Source organism: Dipodomys ordii, unplaced genomic scaffold (genome assembly GCF_000151885.1).
Source record: "Dipodomys ordii isolate 6190 unplaced genomic scaffold, Dord_2.0 Scaffold112, whole genome shotgun sequence".
Taxonomy (NCBI): Eukaryota; Metazoa; Chordata; class Mammalia; order Rodentia; family Heteromyidae; genus Dipodomys; species Dipodomys ordii.
The window spans coordinates 1,665,557-1,685,950 of NW_012267328.1; the positions used below are offsets into that span (position 1 = coordinate 1,665,557).

Sequence of the window (20,394 nt, forward strand, 5' to 3'; positions counted from 1 at the left end):
CCTGAGTACCCAGCAAGTAACCCCACCCACGACACAAATAAGGAGACAAAAGTACAGGAGAGAGAAGGGACCGGCTTTGGGTGGAAGAGCCACAGGACGGCAGCGTGGGGACTAGAAGCGCAGTCCCTTGTTACCCAGGGGACCGGTTGGTGTCCCTCTGGCTACCCAGGGTGGGCACGGCGGCAGGCAGAAGTTCATTCCGTTCACCGTCTGCTCCGTGCGTTCTAAACACAGCTAACTGCTTCACGCGCTCGCTTCGGCCCTCTGAGATTAAATTTTCCCCAAACTCCGGGCAGACGGAGCCGGCCCCATGAGCTCTCTACTTCCAGCCCCTCCCCTGCGGAGAAAATGAGGTGAACGGCACCACTTTGGAGATCCTCGGGGAATTATCCATCAGAAGTGTAAGTGCATGTAACCCTTTTGACCCAGCAATTCCACGGCTGGGAAATTCTCCCAACAGATTCGCTGAAAACATTCCTGCCAGTGTCGGTGTCTGGAAGTTCATTGCCCCCCGGGAAACTGCGGGATGTGGAAGGGCTAGTTTATGTCCCCTCTGGAGAAAGGGAAGGTGTGTGGCCCACTACAGGAGGAGGGGAGAGTTACACATTCTCAGGACGGGCAGTGTGCAGCGATGGTGGCGCGAGGGACAGTGCAGAGACACACATATATTCTATTATCCGTGCCTGTTTTAAATATCTGTGTGCCAGGATATGGAAGAGCGGTTTTATGAAAGATACATACACACACACAAACACACCAACTTAAGATCTTTAGATCAGAGGTCAGAATGAAGAGGAAATAACCCCAGTTTTTACTTTTCGTTCTATGTCTTGTTTTTAAGCAGAAACTTGTGGCTAAGTGTTAACTTTGTAAAACTAAACGTATAAACCAGTGGGAATGACCAAATCAAGCAGCTGGATAGGAAGAGTCATGACATTTCCCACCCGTATCTGTTGTGGCCACTGAATGAGACGGCCGTTCATAGTGCTCAAACCGGCAGCAAGCAGCAGTCCTGGGGGTATCTGCTGAGCCCCGGAGAGGAGCCTAAACCTTTAGCCCGGGCAGCCGGAAGTAGAGGTGAGCAGTCAGAAGACTGCGGTTGAATTAGGGAGAAAAAAAAAAAAAAACAATAGACGTGAAATGACTCAGCTCCATCAGACGATCAGAAGGAAATGTTCCCGGTCTCTGCATGGCTTAGAATGCAAAGAGGAGCTCTTCTGGGGATCGCTCGGGAAAGGGCCGGACCCTGGAGCCCAAGAGGCCAGGCAGGTAGACACGGAAAAGAAGAGAAAGCAGTTTGGGGGTGGGGGGGGAGACCAGGGCCAGGGAATTGAGAATGGCTGGTTCCGAGAGGAGCCTACGTTCAAAGCCACCGGCCGAGCAAGAGGCTGAGCTTACAGTGACAGCATGACCACGTGCTGGAGCCAAGCCAGACCCTCGTTCTATCGTTGTAAGTGTGCAACGCACATCCTAGAGACATTATAGTGGTTAACGTGGAAGGCGCATTCTCGGGTCCATTTGTTTGCAATATCAGAAATGACTCTAAGCGAGGACGAGAAGACAGAGACAGGAAGACAGGCCACAGGGAGGCACGGGCGTCCGGGACCACATCTTCCAGTCCTGGACCTGAGCCCTGCCTTGGTGTGTGTTTGGAGGCTCCCCGGCCCTGGCAGTCTTTCTCCTTGCCTGTCACTGGGGAGTACTTCGTTGGCTTGAGGACAGAGGTAGGAGGAGGATCACTGTCCGAGAGGAGGCGGGGTTTAAGCCGCAGGGTATCAGCGTGCATCTCCTAACACGGACGGGACAGGAGGACAGTTTCCCGTGGATAACAGTGATGCCGGCGGAGGAGAAGAGACACCACCCACCCTGATGGGCCCACGGCCGACTGCACACACGTGTCAAATCGCACGTGGCGTGTGTGTGTCTAATGACCCGTTTGCATGTGTGTATCTACTTTGCACACACCTATCAAATTATACGTTGCACGCATACGTGCAGTCACACAGTGTATTCCTGTATCTTATTGCACATCAAATATATATGTATTGAATTACACCTGTTTGTGCATGTATCCAATTGTACATGGCACGCACATGCCAGATTACACATCACCTGTGTGTATCAAATTGCACGTTACATACGTGCATCACATTGCACATTGCATGTGTGAATTGAATTGCAAGACCATGCTTCATCAGTCAGTACGATATTATATGCGAAGAGGAGATGGAAGTTTAGGTTGAAGGTGAGTGCTCTGCCAGCATTGGTCCGGGACATCGAGGTTTTCTTTTGGCCAATTTCAAGTCACCATTGCATTAGCTTCATCTCCCAGACTCGCTAAGATCCGCAAGAAAACAGCTCCTCCCAAAAACCAAGGCAGCCAGATCTGCAGGGCTCAGGACGCTGGCTCTCCCGACTCTCTCTCTCTCTCCGGGGCTGGAATTCTTCAGAAAGGTCGCCCGGTGGGAGTTGACTTCGTACCGCCAAGGAGGATGAACCGACTTCCCAGGTGTGAACATGCGTGGAACCATTTCCTGAGCAGACTCTGCAAATGCCGGGTTTAATCAGTGCAGCTTTTCTCCACCGGCCCTGTCGGGCATGGGTTCGGACAACACCGAGAATGAGACCAAGACAGAGCGCCCCCCACCCCTGCTACCCCCTCCCCAGGTCTCTCCCAGACAGCGCTGTGGCCTAACACCCGCACGTCTGCTACAGAGCTGTCCTTCGCGCGTGTGCACCGATCACTTGGTTTTCACTAACACGCACAGATGAGAATCCAGGCTGGAAGACTGGCCGGCCCGCTTTCTTCTAGAGGAGCCGTTGGGATTCCATCACGGCTTCCTCTGCTTCAGTCTTTGTGCCAGACACCGGACCAGATTCCCCGTGTCCAGGGTCGAGGATTTTCCTTGGGCCTTGTTTTGCTTTCGCCAAGGAAGGGAAAGGGCTGTGCCTTTTCTCCATAGCCTGGTGGAGAGAACTCACACGTGCCACAATGAGCGTGAGCTGTGATTTCAAGAGTCCTGGTTCATGAGGCCGTGCAGGCCGCGTGTGCAGAGTGCTTGTCCTGAGCAGCACACTTGTTCCGTGGGCCGGGGGGACAGGGGGTTGAAGACATGCAAATTGCACACGTGAGCTCAGGGGAATTCATGGACAGGAACACACGTGCAGGTGTGCCAGCGTGCGTGCATAGTGATGCAAATGCCTGTGCGGGTTTGCAGACACAGAACGCCTTTCAGCAGCCCCGGTGAGCTACTGTCGTGTAGGCCGCGCTCTGTCAGATACTTGGGTTTGAAGATGCCGGCTCTGGGGTTTCCGTGTCCCCTCCGGCCTTTCCAGCTGCGTGTGTGAACCGTCAGACTGCGCCACCGTTCCCCACCCCACCCCCCACCACCGTGGTCACCTGACCGTGCAGCAAAGAGGACCGTGTGCAAAGAGGAATGCGGTGCATTTGTATCCGGTGCTGTCGGTGGTTTGGATGGTATAGATGATGCAAAAGGAAGGTGGGCTGGCTTCTTCGAGGGCAGTGTCTGGGTGGCAAAGCACCCAGCCATTTCCAATCAGCGTCTGCAGCCAGGAGCCAAGGAGCACAGGGATTCTCGAAACTCCAGGCCAGGGATTCCCACAGAAACGCCTTATAGTGAAGTACTTGCGTGGAACGGGCAGGTGGAATACAGTCGCTTCTCTGCAGAGCCAACAGCAGCCACGCCAGACCGATGGGAAGTGACAGTGGACAGGGGACCGGCCGGAGACCTGTGCCAAGGTTGCAGGGTGGGGGGGAGGCTTCCCCAGGGGGCAGGCTCCACGGGGCCGTGCGCCGGAGGAGATAGGGCCCAAACGGATGGATGTGGAGACATTTCCAGAGAAGCCTCCAGCCCCAGCGTGTCCGTGGATTTTCTGGTGGTGAAATATTGTCCCGGATATTACCAAATTTTTTTTTAATGTGGAAACTAAAATAAATGGCAGTTTGCAAAGAGAGTACCCAAAGAAGGCCGGGTTGGAGGCGGGGGGGAGGACACTGTCCCCAGCGTCCACCCAGGAGTGAGAGACGTCAGGGCGGGGTCCCCGGAGGAATTGGGGGGCACAGGAAGAGATGCGGCCCGTGGGGAGATGGCCGAGGGCCTCGGCGGTCTCTCGGGGGACGCGTCTTCAGCTCTGTCCACCCTGCGAGCCACGCGGCCCGGGGATGGGCAGGCAGAGGCGTCGCACCGGGCTTCATTACCCACTCGGGTTTGTTGCTGTTGTTTAATATTTGAACGTGAGGAGGATCTGCGGGAAGCGGGTTTTCTGGTCTTCGGGTTCCCTTGCGGTTAGCGCGGCTCCTTGCACAGTTGGTCACGCGCCCCCCCAACCCCCCGTGACCCTTGTTAGAAGCCCCGCGGGGTCACCTTCCAGCCATCGGTGCAGAACACCACATCCAGCGCTCCACGCTGGGTCTGGGACACGGAGACGCCGTCATCCATTCAGGCGCTCTCCTGCGTCTCACGCCCTCCTCCTCCTCCTCCTCCTCCGAACAGACGAGTCGTTCCGCAGCCCGGGTGATGTCATCGGGGCTGGAACGCAGCCCGAGCCCAGCTGAGCAGAGCCGAGCCTTGGGTCACCCGTCCCGCTGTCCTGCGGGCGGACGGGAACGGGTCGGGCAAGGGTGCAGGAAGGTCGGAGCCCTGGGTGACCGCTGCATCCCGGACACCGGGGACAGGTCCCCGTGTCCGCCTGGGCTACGCGCAGCTGCTTTGTGATCTGAGGCTAGATGGGAAAAGAAGAACGTGAGACAAAACCTGGCCATCTGTCCGTCTGCCTGTCTCTCCTGTGTGTGTGTGTGTGTGTGTGTGTGTGTGTGTACACACATAGCTTATCCATAGGAGAAAGGCTGAACGAAACAAGCAAAATATGTTCAAAAATAGTTACTTTGAATGGAAAGAAAATTCTGGATGGGGGAGGGTATGTTCACATGTTTTCCAACAGCCTTTACCCCGTGGGCGCTGCTTTAAGAAATAACCAGAAAATGTGCTGTGCTGTGCTGGGGACAGCCCTGCGGGGAGGGGCAGCACCCCTCTGCGGTCCCCTGTGGGTATCTGCCCCCGCCCCACTGTCCTCTGAGCTACCTGAGCAGAAGCTGTACTGTTCACTTCTGTTCCCTGTTTTCTAACTAACACCATGTCTGCCATGCATTGGGTGCTGGCTGGATCATGGGCAGGAGAGTGGATGGACGGATGGACAGATGACAGACAGATGGTTAAAGGACTTTTACATTTTCCCAACCCAAAGAAATGATCCTGTGTGAGGGCTGGCGGATGTATGATCCCTACACCTTGTGTGTTTCCCTGCCAAATGTACCCGTAGAGACGCTGCGGGTGGGCAGAGCGCGGGAAGGACTGCGCGTTCACGCAGACGGGCCTGTGGCAAAGAGGCGGGGAAGAGAGAAGGGAGAGTCAGGAGGCTGAGATCTGAGGAGGGCGGTTCAAAGCCAGCCTGGGCGGTTCAATTCCGTGAGACTCTAATCTCCAGTTAAGCACCGGAAGAAGCGGTAGCGCACTAGCCTCAAACAAAAGAGCTGAGGGACGGCGCCCAACTTCTGAGCTCAAGCCCCACAGCCGGGGGAGGGGGGGGGTGGGATATAGACGCTCCAGCAGCCGCAGGGCCGCCCGGTGCTACACGAGACCCCAGCCCAGCCCTGCCTGTGTGACTCGGAGCCTTCTCTCTCATCTGTGGTCTTATCTGACCCCAAACCCGGCCGTGCCGCCCTGCTCCGGTTCTCCATCCACCCGGCTCTCCCTGCGACCGGCCCCAGGGGCTCAGCCGTCTGGCCTCATGCTTTGCCCCCAGGCCTGTCCCCGGACGGAAGTCCTCTATGTGCTGCTTTGTTCTGCGGTACCGGCACTCGAACTCAGAGCGTGCAGGCTGGCTTGGCACCACGCAAACCTCACCTGCAAACCTCACCTCCGGCTCCTCTTGCTTATTTGTTCTTAGAGACCTAGGCTCTGCATGCATACGGAAAGGTTAGGACTGACTTAGAAAAGCTTGGGGAGAGAAGGAGGAGGAGGAGAAGAAGGAAAAGGAAAAGCAGGGGTCTACTTGCCTTGCCTTACCATTTGGTTAGGAAAAAGAAATGTGCTTTTGCTTGGGATGAAAGGTTTTGCGTGTGTGTGTGTGTGTGTGTGTGTGTGTGTGTGTGTGTGTGTGTGTGTGATTGAACCCAAAGCCCAGTGCATGCTGGACAAGCGCTGTACCCCCCACCCACCCCGCCAGCCCCCTCCCAGGCCCACTGAGTCACTGTCCCCCCCCCCCCCCCTGTGAGCCCCTGCCTGGCTGTCTCTGGGGTTGTCCTTTGTGTGTTCTCCACGGACCTCCTTGCGGACTGTTAGAGGACAAACTGAGGACCGGAGGAAAGCGATGGCGTTGGCACGTTCAGCGGTGGCTGGGTGGGTGTCTCAGGAAAGTTGATTAGGAGGATTAGAATTGAAGGATTAAAAGACTTCAAAAAAAAGCCAGGCCATTCCTCGGCCCATTACTTTATAGACATTCTCTGAAGTCAGGGGGAGGGAGGGAAGGGGATCTGGCCTGCGTTCAGAACGTCAATTACGTCTTTTTTAAATTCCCTTTTCACAATTTATTTGACATTTTGAACGGTGGCCAAAAAAGCTATTATAACCATAAAACATATTCATCGGGATAAATCTCATTAGCCGAGCGATTTAATTAAGGTATTGGCATGCTTAATTGATAACGAGTATGCCAAGACCATTTTCGGGTCTCATTTCCATATGCTCCCCGCTTGGAGAGATGCGAGGAGCTGGATCTTTAAATAAAAGGAAGAAGCGGGGGGAGGAACCCTCCCTCCATAAAAATGCTCTAGATTCACGTCCCCCGCGTCCCCGGGGACGGCTTCCCGCCTCTCTCCTTGACTTCCAGCAAGCCCCTGCCCGGCTCGGCGCGGTGACGCACGGGGCCTGCTGAGTGCCTGTCAGGCCCCGGTGATCAATAGGAGAATATTTATATTAATAAAGCACCAAGTTAATTAAATAAAACGGCCCTCTGGGTAAACTTAAGATACTTGGCGGGGGGGAGGGGGTGGATGGAAATCGATACGTCCAACATTTGAGCATTAAGGATGTGTCTCGGAGTCCTGTGGGGCTCTGAGGGGAAAAAAAAAGAAGGAGGAGGAAAGGAAAAGAAAACTGGCTTTGGGATGTGAAAAGTTTGAGCCGCCACCCTCCACCTTGGCCCTCACCTTGGGCCTCGGAAGGCAGGGACCGTGAGAGGCATAGGAGAGCACCCCTTCCGTCCAGGAAGCACCGATCTTATCCTGGGGAGCAGCTTCCTGTCCACAGAGCTCCGTCAACTCCGATGCCAGCGCCCCCTGTTTATTCTACATCGCTCACAAGTCAGGCAGGGCATAAAACAATCATCACGCCGTTTTTAAGCTAGTCAACACACACATACACTCGTACGCACACAGTGCTAGGACTAGGGCTTGAACTCAGGACCTGGGCACTGTCCATTAGCTTTTTCTCTGAAGGCTGGCACTCTACCACCTGAGCCACACCTCCACTCCCGGCTTTTTGCTGGTCAAGTGAAGACAAGAGCCTGTCGGCTTTGTCTCCCCCTCAGATCTCAGACTCCTGAGTCGCGGCACCGTTAACTCAACGCGTATATTTGAAGTCAGGATCGGAACTGGTGCTTAGCTGGGAAGCGCCTGCCGAGTCAGCCTCCCGCAAGCCTGCAGGTCCTGGCAGGTGGCTTTTTTGGTAAACTGAGGCCCAGGCCCAGGCCGGGCTCCCCTCCGGGAAGGGGCCTCCTGGCGGGTTTGCCTCTGCCTCTCTTCTGGGAAACGCTCTCTTCTGGGAAGTGTGGGAAAGAGGCTGCATCGTGGATAACCTCAGCCTCCTGGCTCCACACGGAAGCCCAGCCCCCGCTTCTCAGCTCCTCCCCCTCAAGTCCCCCTCCATCTGTGGGGTGCTCTGCCCTGACCCCCCCATCCATCCACGTGGGGTGGGGGGAATGAACCCCGGCCTAGTGCGCTCTGCTCCGGAAGGGGTCCCCGCCCTGCCTCATCCCCTTCCAGCACCGGCCCGGCCTAGTCTCCTGATTGCAAACGCTTTCTTGGCATGGGACTGTCTCCGGATGCAGGCCATCTCTCCAGGGCAGATGCCCGGCTCCCGCTCTCAGGCCTGGCCCAGGATCGATCTCCATAAAGCTACTTCTGGAGATGTACTCACCCACCCTCCCTGGGCCTTTCTCCCGTCCAGCGTCCGGCCTGTATCAGCCTGGCCGCCGGGCTCCAGATTGACAGTGTCGGCTCCCACAATCAAATTAGGGGGGAAAGCCTGGGGGAGGGGGAGGGAGGAGGGGCAGTGTGCAGCATCGGGGGAGGGGGGAGGAGGAAGAAGAGGAGGAGGAGGAGGCTGGGATATCTCCGGCCCGGGCCATGTCCCTGGATCCCTGTGTCACCAATGGCTTCCCACTCCCCTGGGCCCTCCCGTGGCTTCCACACCTGCACACCTCTCTCTCTCTCTCTCTCTCTCTCTCTCTCTCTCTCTCTGCTCCTCACCACCCCCGCCCCCAGACCCAGCCTTCACCTCTACCACCTAAGGTTTCCCCTGGGGTGGACTTGGGCATCCAAGGCTGTGGGGTGCCCAGCGTGTGAGCCCCATTCACGCCCCACGAAGCGTGGCTTCTCCTTCCTGCGTGGGCGGGCGGGGTTTACAAATCCCTGCCGTCCTCCATCCCCCCTCGGCCCTCACCCTGAAGACGCTGAGCCTGCTCCAGGGCAGACGTGACCCGTGAACGCCACACCCCACCTGGCGCTAACCTGAACGGCTGCTTCTCCGTCTGCGTGGGGTCCTAAAACTCGACCAGAGCATGGATGCCAGGGCCCATCTTGATGATGATGATGATGATGACGATGATGATGATGATGATGATGATGATGATGATGACGATGATGATGATGATGACAATGATGATGATGATGACAGTGACAATGATGATGACGTAGACCCTGAGCTGCTCTGTGGCGGTCTACCCTTACGTCCACTCTTTATGCCACCCTGATTGTCTCAGATTCCACCCACCCAACAAAGCACAGGCTTCGCCCTCCCAAGTCCCAGGGGTTCCCACAGCCGACCTTCCCCTTTTCCCTACTTATTCTTCTCTTTTAAAGCCGGAAGGCTGCGGACCCTGGGCCGCACAAGGAGTGAGAACAGTTTAGACGCACCCTCCTTCCCGTTAGCAAAGTCCCTGGCTCTGTATCTGTAAATGTAATTGGCGGGGGGCGAGGGGGTCTTTTCGTCTGGACTCATGGAGACCGCAAATTCCGGGAGGAGGGCAGGCCTCAGCGCCGCTGCGTCTGCACGTTTGATATGCAGCGCACAGTAGGAGCTTGCGTCCCACACACGGCGCACAGTAGGAGCTTGCCTCGTCTTTGGGAAACAGACTGTCGTTAGATCTGCGGGGACGGGGGGGGGGGGGGGGGGGGGCGGATGAGTGGTCCGGCTGTTTCTGGTGAGTTCTAGCCGGTCCACCCCTCCATCCAGCCACATCTTCACCTCCAGGAGCAAGCAGAGAAAGGTCTCCCAGCCCGTGGGGCGGTGGGGAAGCCATCTTGCCCCCGTGGATGCTCGGGTCCCGTGGCCTCCCCCCCGGTTGGTGAAGCCGTCTGTGATACAGGGTGCTCATCCTGGCCTGGTGCCGGGCTGGAGCACAGCGTCCCTAGGCTGGGACACAGGCTGGGCTCATTGACAGCAGCCTAACTGCAAACACAGAGTCTTGCTCATGATGATAAATTGCCTGCTGAAGAGGTTTGCCGATGGAGATCCATCTCCACCCCCCCACCCGCCAAGTCCTCAGGGAGCAGACAGAGTGGGGGACCCAGGGGCTGGGCAGGGAATGGGGGGGTAAAGGGTTGTGGTTACATGGGGGGAGGGTGCTGACATATTGGATTTGTGGATTATACAACTGAAATCTTTTAATCCCTAAGTGAGCTCTGATTGATAGCCGGTGGCCATTGGGCAGATTTACACACACACACACACACACACACACACACGCTTAGGCAAACAGGAACGTGAACATCTCTCCCCACCAGCCCTGCAGAACAAGGCAGTTACCCACCCCCTGGTCCACAGCTCCATGTCCCCCATGTTTCAGGGACTGAGAGTCGGTGGATTTGGGGCAGTTGTGTATTTCTTTACGTTTTTAGAAGGGCGCCGTTGAGCCCGGCATTGGTGGCTCCTGCCTGTCATCCTAGCTACTCAGGAGGCTGAGATCTGAGGATGGTGGTTTGAAGCCGGCCGGGGGAAGGAAAGTCCCTGAGACTCTCATCTCCAATTGATCACAGAAAAAGCTGGAAGTGGCACCATGGCTCAAGTGGTAGAGCACTCGCCTTGAGCAAAAAAAAAAAAAAAATAGCTCAGGAACGGCGCCCAGGCCCAGAGTTCAAGCCCCAGGACCGGCAAAGTGAATAAATAAGACTGTAAAACATCAGAGGGAGCCGTGACTGGTTTGGATGCGTGGGGTGGAGGAAGAGTGGTAGGAAGGCGTGAACACCCATCGGGGCCAGCTGGAGCCGGTCTCATTGTCTCTTCCTCGGCGCACCGGCTCCCTGGGTGACCTCTGCTCCCTGGGGTGGCCTGCCTGTGGCTCTTTGTTTGAGAGTGATGTTTTCATCTGCCGGGGATGGGATGGTGCCCAGCTGCCCTCCCCCAGCTGCTGGGCGTGCAGGGGGATGGGGGCGCGACGCTGCCTTCATCCCAGCAGTGTGCGGAGGTCACCAAGACCCAAAGCTAACATCTCACAACTGGGGACGTCTTTATCAGTCTATCTTTGGCGGATGCCGGCTCCTCTCGGATGGTCTTAAACCGAGAGCCGTCGGCAGCAGGGCTACAAAGCCCGCGCCCTCAGAGATGAGCTCTCCCCGGGGGTTTCCTGGGCCAAGGTCGAGACTTTCCCCGCCTGTACCTCGTTCCCCTTCCTCCTCCTGGGGTCCTCCCTTGCTGGCCCTGCTGGGAGGACTTCATGCATCAGCCGCTCAGCCTCGGGGTCCTTGGGCTCCCCGTCTGCTTCCGGGACACCCCCAGTGGGGTCAGACCGTACTCCCGAATTAACCCCCTGCTCCCGCCCCGTCCAGAGCCACCGGGGGATGGAGTCCAGGAGCCGCCCCGCAGGTGACCCGTGGGGGGACCTCAGCACCGCCTCTGACAGGGAAGATCGCGTGTCACGCTGGCGTGTTGGGTTCTCTGCCTAGCGTGAGCGAGCTTGGGGCCCGGGCCGATGTGAACGGGCATTTTCAGCCAGGGGAACGTGGGCGTCTGCCCAGAGCCTCTCCCCCGAAGTCAGATCAACCCCCACATGTCCTGCGTGGCGTCCCCTGGTCTCCCCGCATCTGATGAGGCCGGTGGGGTCCACGCCGTCACTGCAGAGAGACGGGGAGGCTGAGGCTGTAAGGGATTCCCGCGGCTCCTGAATCGCTCTACCCCCTTCACAGATGAGACTTCCACACACACACACACACACACCCAAGTTTCTGGAAGCTTCCAAATCCCACCTGGGATCAGCCAGGCCACCAGTAGCTCACACTTGCAATCCTAGCTACTCAAGATCTGAGGATCACAGGTCAGGGCCAGCCAGGGCAGGAAAGTCCGTGAGACTCTTATCTCCAAGTAAGCGCCTAAAATGTCTGAAGTGGTTCATGTGGTAGAGGGCCAGTCTTGAACCAAAAAGCTCAGGGACAGCTCCTGGGCCCTGAGTTCAAGCCCCAGGACTGGCACACGCACACACACACAGGAATCACTGCAGAGTCTCTCCAGGAGCCGCACAACCTCTCCGTCCATTTATCATCTGCTGGCAGGCAGATGAAGCAATCATAAATTTGCAAAGAAAGTTAATCTGTGTCCAAAGCATTTTAGTAAATTAAAAAGGTTGGGGGACGGGCGGGCAGGAAGGGGTACGCATCCGTTCCTGCCAGCTCCCGTTTGACTTACTGTCTCCTTAATAAGTCCGCTTTGCTCCTGTGTTTGGGGACGGAATAATCGGGCGGTTAATCATTTTCCGGAAGCTGAGAGATGCACTTTCGCTAATGCACTTCTCTTTTCGCTTTACGGCCCTAATTATTTAGAAAGTTCTCCTAACCCGGAGCCCCGTTCCCCAGCCAAGACGCCGCTCCAGCCGCCAGCTCATCCCTCCCGGCCCCGGAACCCGACGCGCCCTGCACCCCCAAAACTACCCCAGCCCCTTGCTTCTCTTTCTGGTCACAACTGCTTTCTCCGGGTGGTCTTTGGGGGTGTTTCTGGGGATCCGGGGCTCCTTCCCAGCCCCTCATAAAGCTGACGGTTCTGAGTCTCCCTCCCGCTTCTTCTCATCCACCACCATTTGATTCCAGAGCTTATCTGCCCGAGCTGCCAAAGATAACATCGCAGCCCGGCCCAGCTGGGGCTGTGGGACAGGGGCTGGGGGCCGGCCCTTTCTCCGGAGGCCAGTGGAGCGCAGCCCCGTGGCCCCAAGACCCGGCCTGACCCTGATGTCACGGTGGGCTCTGTTCACAGCTCAACTCCGGGTGGGATCCAGGCTCATTGAATCAGGCCACTCACTCACCCAGGCTTCAGACAGGGGGACCTAGATTTGGGTGGGGTGCACCCGGTTATTCAGACCCAGAAACCCCAGGACTCACAGCATCTGCCCCAAGCTAACACGGCGTGGGGGGGGTGCCTATGGGTGCTGAGGCCAGGCTTGAACTCAGGGCCTGGGCACTGCCCCCGAGCTGCTTTTGCTGAAGGCTAGGCTCTGACACTTGGGCCACAGCGCCACTTCTGGGGTTTTTTTTGTGGTTGATTGGAGACAAGAGCCTCTCAGACTTTCCTGCCCGGGCTGGCTTTGACCTGCGATCCTCAGATCTCAGCCTCCTGATTAGCTGGGATGGCAGGTGTTTTGCACACACACACACACACACACACACACACATATTCATTGTATCTCCAGTGCCGGTGTGCTGGCAGGGGCTTGGTTCTTCTCTCTTGGTGCCTGTGTTTTCTGAGTGTTTTTAAGAAGCCCACCGCAGGCATGTGGAGGTGTGTATTGATGTGTAACGGATGTGTGTGCGGTGTACACGCCACGCTCTCCTCACGCGTGTTCCCCTCGTGCTGCTGGGTGACCTCTCTCCCAGCCGCAGCTGCGCAGACCCTGCTCGAGGCTGCTCCCGGGGTCTCCAGGGTACACGGGGGCTTCTGGGGGGGCCGGGGTCTCAGCCCACTGAGGGCAGTGAGTTCCGGCTGGCTGTGTGTGCTGTCCCTGAAAGCAAGGCCACGAAGCTGCCTGGCTCTGGGGAGAGCGAGGGAGGACGGGGGGAGGGCGGGCAGACGTGGCTTGGGCCGGCTGTGGCCCCCTCGGTCCCTTCCCTCCCTCAGAGCAATACTGGGGTGCCTGCAGGGCGGGGGGCCCGGGGTCTTCCCCGGAGGTGGCAGGACCCCGAGAAGCAGGTACAGTGTATGTGACAATAACCCAGAGCTTGACCGGAGGCCGGGGGGCGAGGGGCCCCAGCGTGCGGGCTCCCGGGGCTCCCGGCGGGCGGCCGCTCCCGCCTGGTGACCCGTGCAGCCCAGGGGTCAGAGGAGCCGCGCGAGGGCTCCTCGCAGCGCGTGCACACACACACACGCACACACACACACACACACACACACACACAGGGGTTTTGTTATCTTAATGAGATGCAAGAGTACTGCGGGTCTAACCGCCTCTCCTCTCCTCTTCTTCCCTCCAGAGACCTGAGCGAGAACCAGATCCAGGGCATTCCCCGGAAGGCGTTCAGGGGCATCGCGGACGTGAAGAACCTGTGAGTGCGGGCTGCCCCGGCCGGGGGCGTGGGGGAGTGACGGGGGGCGGGGGGGAGTGCAGGGCGGCTGCCCGGAGCCCCGCTTCTCCAGGCGGTCAGTCCTAGGCCAAGGCCCGACACAGAGGCCGCAGGGTGGGGGGCTGGAGGGGTCGGGCGCCGGGAAGAAAGCGAGGGCTGATGGGTCGCAAGACCTGAATGAGGTAGAGCCTGGGCGAAGATGGTGGAAGTGATGATGGTGATGGTGGTGATGGTGGTGACGATGATGTCACTATCATAAACATGTCCAGCCCCCCCCCCTGGAGAACCCTGGGGCCTGTGCTCCAGAAATGCAGCCGGACCCCGACTTCCATGACTGAAGACGGGTTGGTTCTTTACTTTTTATTTTAAGTCACTGTTGATCGGCAGGACACACACACACACACACACACACACACACGTGCGCGCGCACACACACACACACACCCCCCAGGACGCCAGGCCAGGACCTTGGTCCTTATCTCTGAGACCCAAGCTGTGTGTGCCCTCATAACGTGTGTGTGTGTGTGTGCACACATGTGAGGACAGACAGACAGACAGACAGAGACACTGACAGAAGCAGGAGACAGAGACAGCCCAGAAAGGAAGCGGGGAAAGCGATGACAGGGACGCAGAATGGACACAAGCACAAAGCCGGGGTGGGTTGTTTTGAGAGGCCGCGTCCGGCGCCCCGAGGTCTCTGCCGCCCCGCAGGGGTCCGCAGGACGGGGCCCGCAGGACGGGCACTCCAGGAGGCTCAGGCAGTGGCCCTGTGGCCGGCCCCATTGGGAATTCACAGTCTGAAAACAAAGCCGGGCGGGAGGCCTTTGGTTCCCTGTGAGTCCACCCGGCGGCCTGGCCCGGGGTCAGCCCTCCACATCCCCAGGTGAAGGAAGGCTGTGTCCGACCCCAGGAGCAGGCAGTGGGGAGAGGGGGGGCAGGGAGGGCCAGGCCCACCCATCTGTCCAGAGCAGCTCGCTAATCTTGGTCACTGCAGCTCCAGAGGTGTCCACTCTCCTGGTCAGCACACGTGTGTGTGCGCGCACACACATGCACACGGCCCTGTACAATCCAAGGTGCTTTCTGGCTCTGCTCATGCTTCCTGTGCATACGTTCATTCCGAGTATCTTCCTGCCCCAGGACCTTTGCACGACCTGCTCTGCCTGCAGGGCTGTCCTCCTCTCTCAGATTCCCTTCCCATCTCCGCTCAGAGCTGCCTTCTCTGCCCCTCGGAGGCGGTGCCTGGGTTGGGCAGCCATGGTGCTCCGAATTCTGTCTGTCCGTGCCCCGGCCAGAGGCTGTGTGGTGACTCAGGCTAGACTCTCAGCAGACAGGGGCTGTCAGAGAGACCCTCACGGGTCTGGGTTTGGGCCTGGAGAGCCTCAGATAGCTGGAGAGTGGGAGAGGGTGGGGAAGAGACGGGTGGAGCGCATTACCCCAGCTCAAACCCCTGGCACTGGTGTGGCAGGTTCTCGCTGGGACCCAGAAGTCGGGCCTCAGTTTTGCTTTGTTGCTGTATTCAGTTCTGTGTCTGCTGGAGCTGTTAAGAGTCAAAATGCTCCGCGTGGCCGCTGGGTGACTTAGGGCGGGTTTCTTAACCTCTCTGAGCTTTCCTCCCCAACGGGATGAACCACTGGGAAGGAATCTGGGGTGTGGGCACACCTTGTGTCAGCATGATGCTCTGTGGTTTGGGGGGGAGCCCCCCCTCGAGCTGCCTTCACAGACAGCTGATATCCCCCAGGTAGAGAGGGGGACGTGGAGGCTGGGGGACAGGCGGGAGCTAGGCCAGGGCTGGGTGAGCGGGGGGGGGGGCGGCCTGCACCCCTCACGGAGCCGCACACACGGCGTCCACCTCCGGGCAGCGGGACTGGGCCGGGACCTCCGAGGGTGGCCCCGGCGTGGCTCGGGGCTCCGCCAGCCGCGTGCCCTCTGTGGGGCCGCTGTGGGGGCACACAGGAGACAGAAAACACGGGGGACCCGCGCGGGACACAGCCGCCGTGGGTGCGTCCTGATGATTGCTGACCCACTGTGTGTACACGCGTGTGTGTGCGCGTGCCGGGCTTGCACTCAGGGCACATGCACGTGTGAACACGCATGCACTGACACGCAGGGGAGCCTCCTTCCTTCCCTCTGGGGGGAGGGGGCGTGTGTTTAATGATGGGGATGCGGGGACCGGGCCGGGCCTGTCCTCTGCCCGGTCAGCACTCAGGCCCTGGGGCGGCTCAGGCTGCCACGGTGGACGGATGGACGGAAGGACGGGGGGAGGGGGGGAGGGAGCCTTCCCGGGGGAAGGGGCGGCGACGAGGACCCCCGCTCCCGCCTGGCTGTCCTCCTCCCCCGCAGGGCCGCTCCCCGTGCCCCCGCCCGCCCTGGGCTGCTCGGCCCAGCCTGGGATCACCAAGCCCCCCCTCACCCGGCCCTCCATCTCCATCTCTGTCTGTCTCTCTGTCTGTCCCTGTCTCTGTCTCTCTCTGTCTCTGTCTCCATCTGTCTCCTCTGTCTCTGTCTCTGTCTCTGTCTCCATCTGTCTCTGTCTCTCTCTCTCTCTCTCTCTCTGTTTCAGTCTCCGTCTCCATCTCTCTCCTCTCCTGGAACGTGTCCTTTTGCTTCTAAGACCCTTCTGGCTCTGCTCACGCCCACTGGAAGGCTCTATCCCTTTCCATTCCTTCATTAAATCACTGCACTCGGACTCGCTCACACTCTCTCCTGTGTCTCTTTCTCTCTTTTTCTTTTAGTGGTAGTACTAGACTTCCAACTCACGTGCTCTAGCCACACGCCTATCCTTTCTCTGTGTGTGTGTGTGTGTGTGTGTGTGTATGTGTGTGTGTGCGCGCGCACCCGCACGCCAGTCCTGGGGCTTGAACTCAGGGCCTGTCCCTGAGCTCTTTGGCTCAAGACTAGCGCTCTACCACTTGAGCCACGACGGCTCCACTTCCAGCTTTGTCATGGTCCCTTGGAGACAGGAGTTTGACAGATGTTCCTGCCCGGGGCTGGCTTTGAACCGCGATCCTCAGACCTCAGTCTCCTGAGCAGCTGGGATGACAGGCGTGAGCCCCGGCGCCCGGCCTCCCCGCCCATCTAGCTGTGGTTAGGTTTCAGGGCCCGCCCGTCCTCTGCGGCCAGCGGGGCCGGAACTGCCCTGCCCCTCCACAGTGCTCCGCGCTGCAGGTACGGCTGAGTACCGCTGCGTGTACAACCCGGCCAGGGGCAGCGCTGCTGAGGACACGTAAAAAAGAACCCACACCCACGTTCACGGGCCCCCCGCTCTGTGGGATCCCCGACAGGCGCCCGCCCGGGCCCTGACCAACTGGGGACCTAGGCACCGTAGCCAGCTCTGGGAGTCACTGGGACAAGCCATGGCCCCACGGGGACCCCAAGAGCTGCAGCATGGCGGTGGCGGCAGCGAGGCTGGGAAAGAACCGGAAGACGGGAGGCAGGGACCGGCCCCCACCGCCATCTTCCCCGCCCACCCTGCCCCAAGCTCCAGAGAGCCCAGGCCGCCCGCACACACGCCTTTCTGTCTCTCTGTCTCTCCTGTCTCTGTGTTTCTGTCTCTCTCTGTCTCTCTGTTGCTCTCCATCTTTCTTTGTCTCTCTGTTGCTCTGTCTCTTCCTCTTGCTCTCTCTCTATTCCTCTGTCTTCCCCTCTGTTGCTGTCTCTGTGTCTCTGTCTCTGTGTCTCTGTCTCTTGCTCTCTGTCTCTCTAGTTCTCTCTGTCTCTGTCTCTCTCTCCCCCTCCATCCCTGCCATCTCCAGTGCCCGTCAGCTCTCGAGCTGGGCAGACGCGGGGACAGCGCTCCGGCTCTTCCTTGAAGGGTCCGTGCGGGAACCCGCCCCTCCCGGCGCTCTGTCCAGCTCTGACTTGATTAACATGGAAAAGCTTGGGGCTTGGGAAGTAAACGTGAAATGGAAATCTCTTTCCGGAGGGCTTGGGCCTCGCGAAGCCCGGGTTTATGGATTCCCGGGGTTAATTTATGCCATCTTCGTCCCATACATTAATTTGGAATATATTTGTTGAAAATTTCCTGTAGCTTGCATTTATGGTTGTCAAAGGGGCTTTTATCTCGGGGTAAAAAAATGGTGCTGGTTTTAATTACAGTTCTAAATGGTTTCCTGGCCACCTTGAACTCTGGGGCTACATTATCTCTGTGACAGCCGGCCGCTCCCGCCGTATCGATTTTGTCATTTGCTCCATTAGGGTGGATGCAAACCTTTTGTACCGAGCCCGTTCCGGCCTGTTCTCTGGGGGAGGGGTAAGAGGGTCCCTGGAGTAAGTAGATGCCCCCCCCCGCCGTTCCTCTCTCCCTTTCCCTTGGCCCTTTGGGTGTCCAGCTTCTGCCTGCCATCCCCTGGCGCCCGGGAAGCTTTGTCTCCCGTCATCAATTCAGAGACACTGGGCCTCCCCGAAGAGACTCTGTCCCAGAAACAGTCTCCCTCTGTGTCTGTCTGTCTGTCTGTCTGTCTCGCTTTCTTCCTTCTCACTCACTCTGCCCAAATTCACGGGACACAGACTCAACTGTTTTTTTCTTCTCCGTGTGTGTGTGTGCATGTGTGTGTGTGTGTGTATGTGTGTGCGTGCGTGCGTGTGAGCATCCCCGCACCGTAGCTCAGACTCAGGGCCTCCAGCTCTTGCTTGGCTTTTTTGTTCAAGGCTGGCGCTGTGCCGCGTGAGCCACAGCCCTACTTCCGACCTTTTGACGGCTAATTAGAGATAAAGAGCCTCACAGACTTTCCTGTCCAGGCCGGCTTTGAACTGGCGTGTTGGGTAACTAGGATCGCAGGTGTGTGAGCCACGGGTGCTCAGCCATCTTGGGTTGTTTTTTTTCAATCAGAAAGGAAAAGGCGCGCCTCAGATTGATTACATGCTGAAAATACAGCAGCACCAGGCTCCGAACTCACCCCTTCAAGCCAGCGGGAACTGCAGCTGCCAGCCACCACCCACTGTCCCCTGGAGGTCCCTTGTCCAGGCCCCGCCTGCCCTAGACCCTCACCGCGGGGCTGCTCGGGGGTGTGCCATGCTCCGAGCGCCGCCCCTGATGCGGCATGTTCTGGAAGATGTTCCTGTCTGATTTTTCACGCCTGCATACTATCCCCTGGCCTGTCCACACCGCCATCTCCTGTCCATCACCGGTGGACGCCTGGGCTATTTCTTTCCGCCTCCCGTTGGCAACTGTGAGCAGAGCCGCTTGTGCGTGAAGGCCCGGTCCGCTTCCTTTGGCTGAGCAGGAGCCGCTGGGCCCCTGCGGCAGCGCAGAGCGGTTACCTGCCCGCCGGTGCCATGGGGCTTCATCCACGGCTCCGTCCGGGGCCCGGATGTTTCGTCTTTCAGGGATGGAGTCCCAGGTGACCTGGGAGGGGATGCTGTGCCCATTCCCACTTTGTAAAAGTCGTTGTAAAACAAGAGAGGGAGGAGAGAGAGAAGGAGAGAGAGAGAGGGAGAGAGAGAGAGTGCACCACTCCCAGGTTAGCAGCAGAGTCCCTAGGAGCCTGGGTGCAAAATCATGTTCTAAACCCAGTCCCCGTGCCTCAGTTTCTCCTTCCTCAAAAGCAGAGCAATGGAGGGCGGGAGACACTGGGCCCGGAAGGTGACGTGGTGGCCGTGGCGGTGCCGTGGCCGCTGCCCCCGCCCCCCCCCCGTGCCAGAAGCTGGTGCAGAGGAGAGCCGGGCGGCCAGAGGCTGCAGCCTTGGGGTGCTTTAGGTTGCTGCGCTATGTCCTGGCTTCGTTGAACCGGCCACGGACGGACAAACAGAAAAGGAACTCCCCGGCTGCCACGGGGCCGCCACTTTACTGGGGTAGAAAACACGTGCGGGATTTTCTCTGATGCAAGTTTGTTGGCCCCAACGTCTAGTATTTCATCCTCCTCCTCCCTCTCTTCTTCCTCCTCTTCCTCCTCTTCTTCCTCCTCCTCTTCCTCCCTCTCTTCTTCCTCCTCTTCCTCCTCTTCTTCCTCCTCCTCCTCCTCCTCTTCTTCCTCCTACTCCTCCTCCTCCCTCTCTTCTTCCTCCTCTTCCTCCTCCTCCTCCTCTTCCTCCTCCTCCTCTTCTTCCTCTTCCTCCTCCTCCTCCTTCTCTTCTTCTTCCTCCTCCTCTTCCTCCTCCTCCTCACAAAGGAGGGTGGGCATCCGAGCTGAAAGCTGCCCCCTCCCCGGGGAAGATTTTCGATGAGTATCTCAACCATAGCCGCTTCGATCTAGAACAGAAAAAGAAGCAGCCGGGGGTGGTCTTAAATCTCCAAGCATCTCAGGGAAATCCAACAGGAGTTTCTCTTCAGAACCTTGTTAAGAACTTGGCCTCCGGGCCGCATCACTTCCAGATTTTTCCTCTAGTCCATGGGGTGGATCTTGACGCAAATGCAATGAAGCAGTTTGTGCATTTCATTCGTGTGATTCTCCAAACTGCCTTTTTTTGGGGGGGGAGGGGCTGGATGAGTTTCTCCACTTTGGGGACACACAAACCAGACCTGGACCTTGGGGAGATCATGGCAGCCTTCATGCACCCCTTCCCCTCTCCCCCCTTCCCCTCTCCCCCCCTTCCCCTCTCCTCCCTTTCCCCTCTCC

General features: G+C 58.4%; 1 protein-coding gene across 1 annotated transcript in view; it reads left to right on the top strand.

Moving 5' to 3' along the window:
- The window catches only part of Slit3 (slit homolog 3 (Drosophila)), a gene marked incomplete at its 3' end in the record, with an annotated part of 214,810 nt that overhangs the window by 125,265 nt on the left and 69,151 nt on the right, over positions 1–20,394 (top strand). The window contains exon 5 of the mRNA XM_013028624.1: positions 13,751–13,822. Coding sequence (XP_012884078.1) covers positions 13,751–13,822 — 72 coding nt within the window. The remainder of the gene's footprint in view (positions 1–13,750; positions 13,823–20,394) is intronic.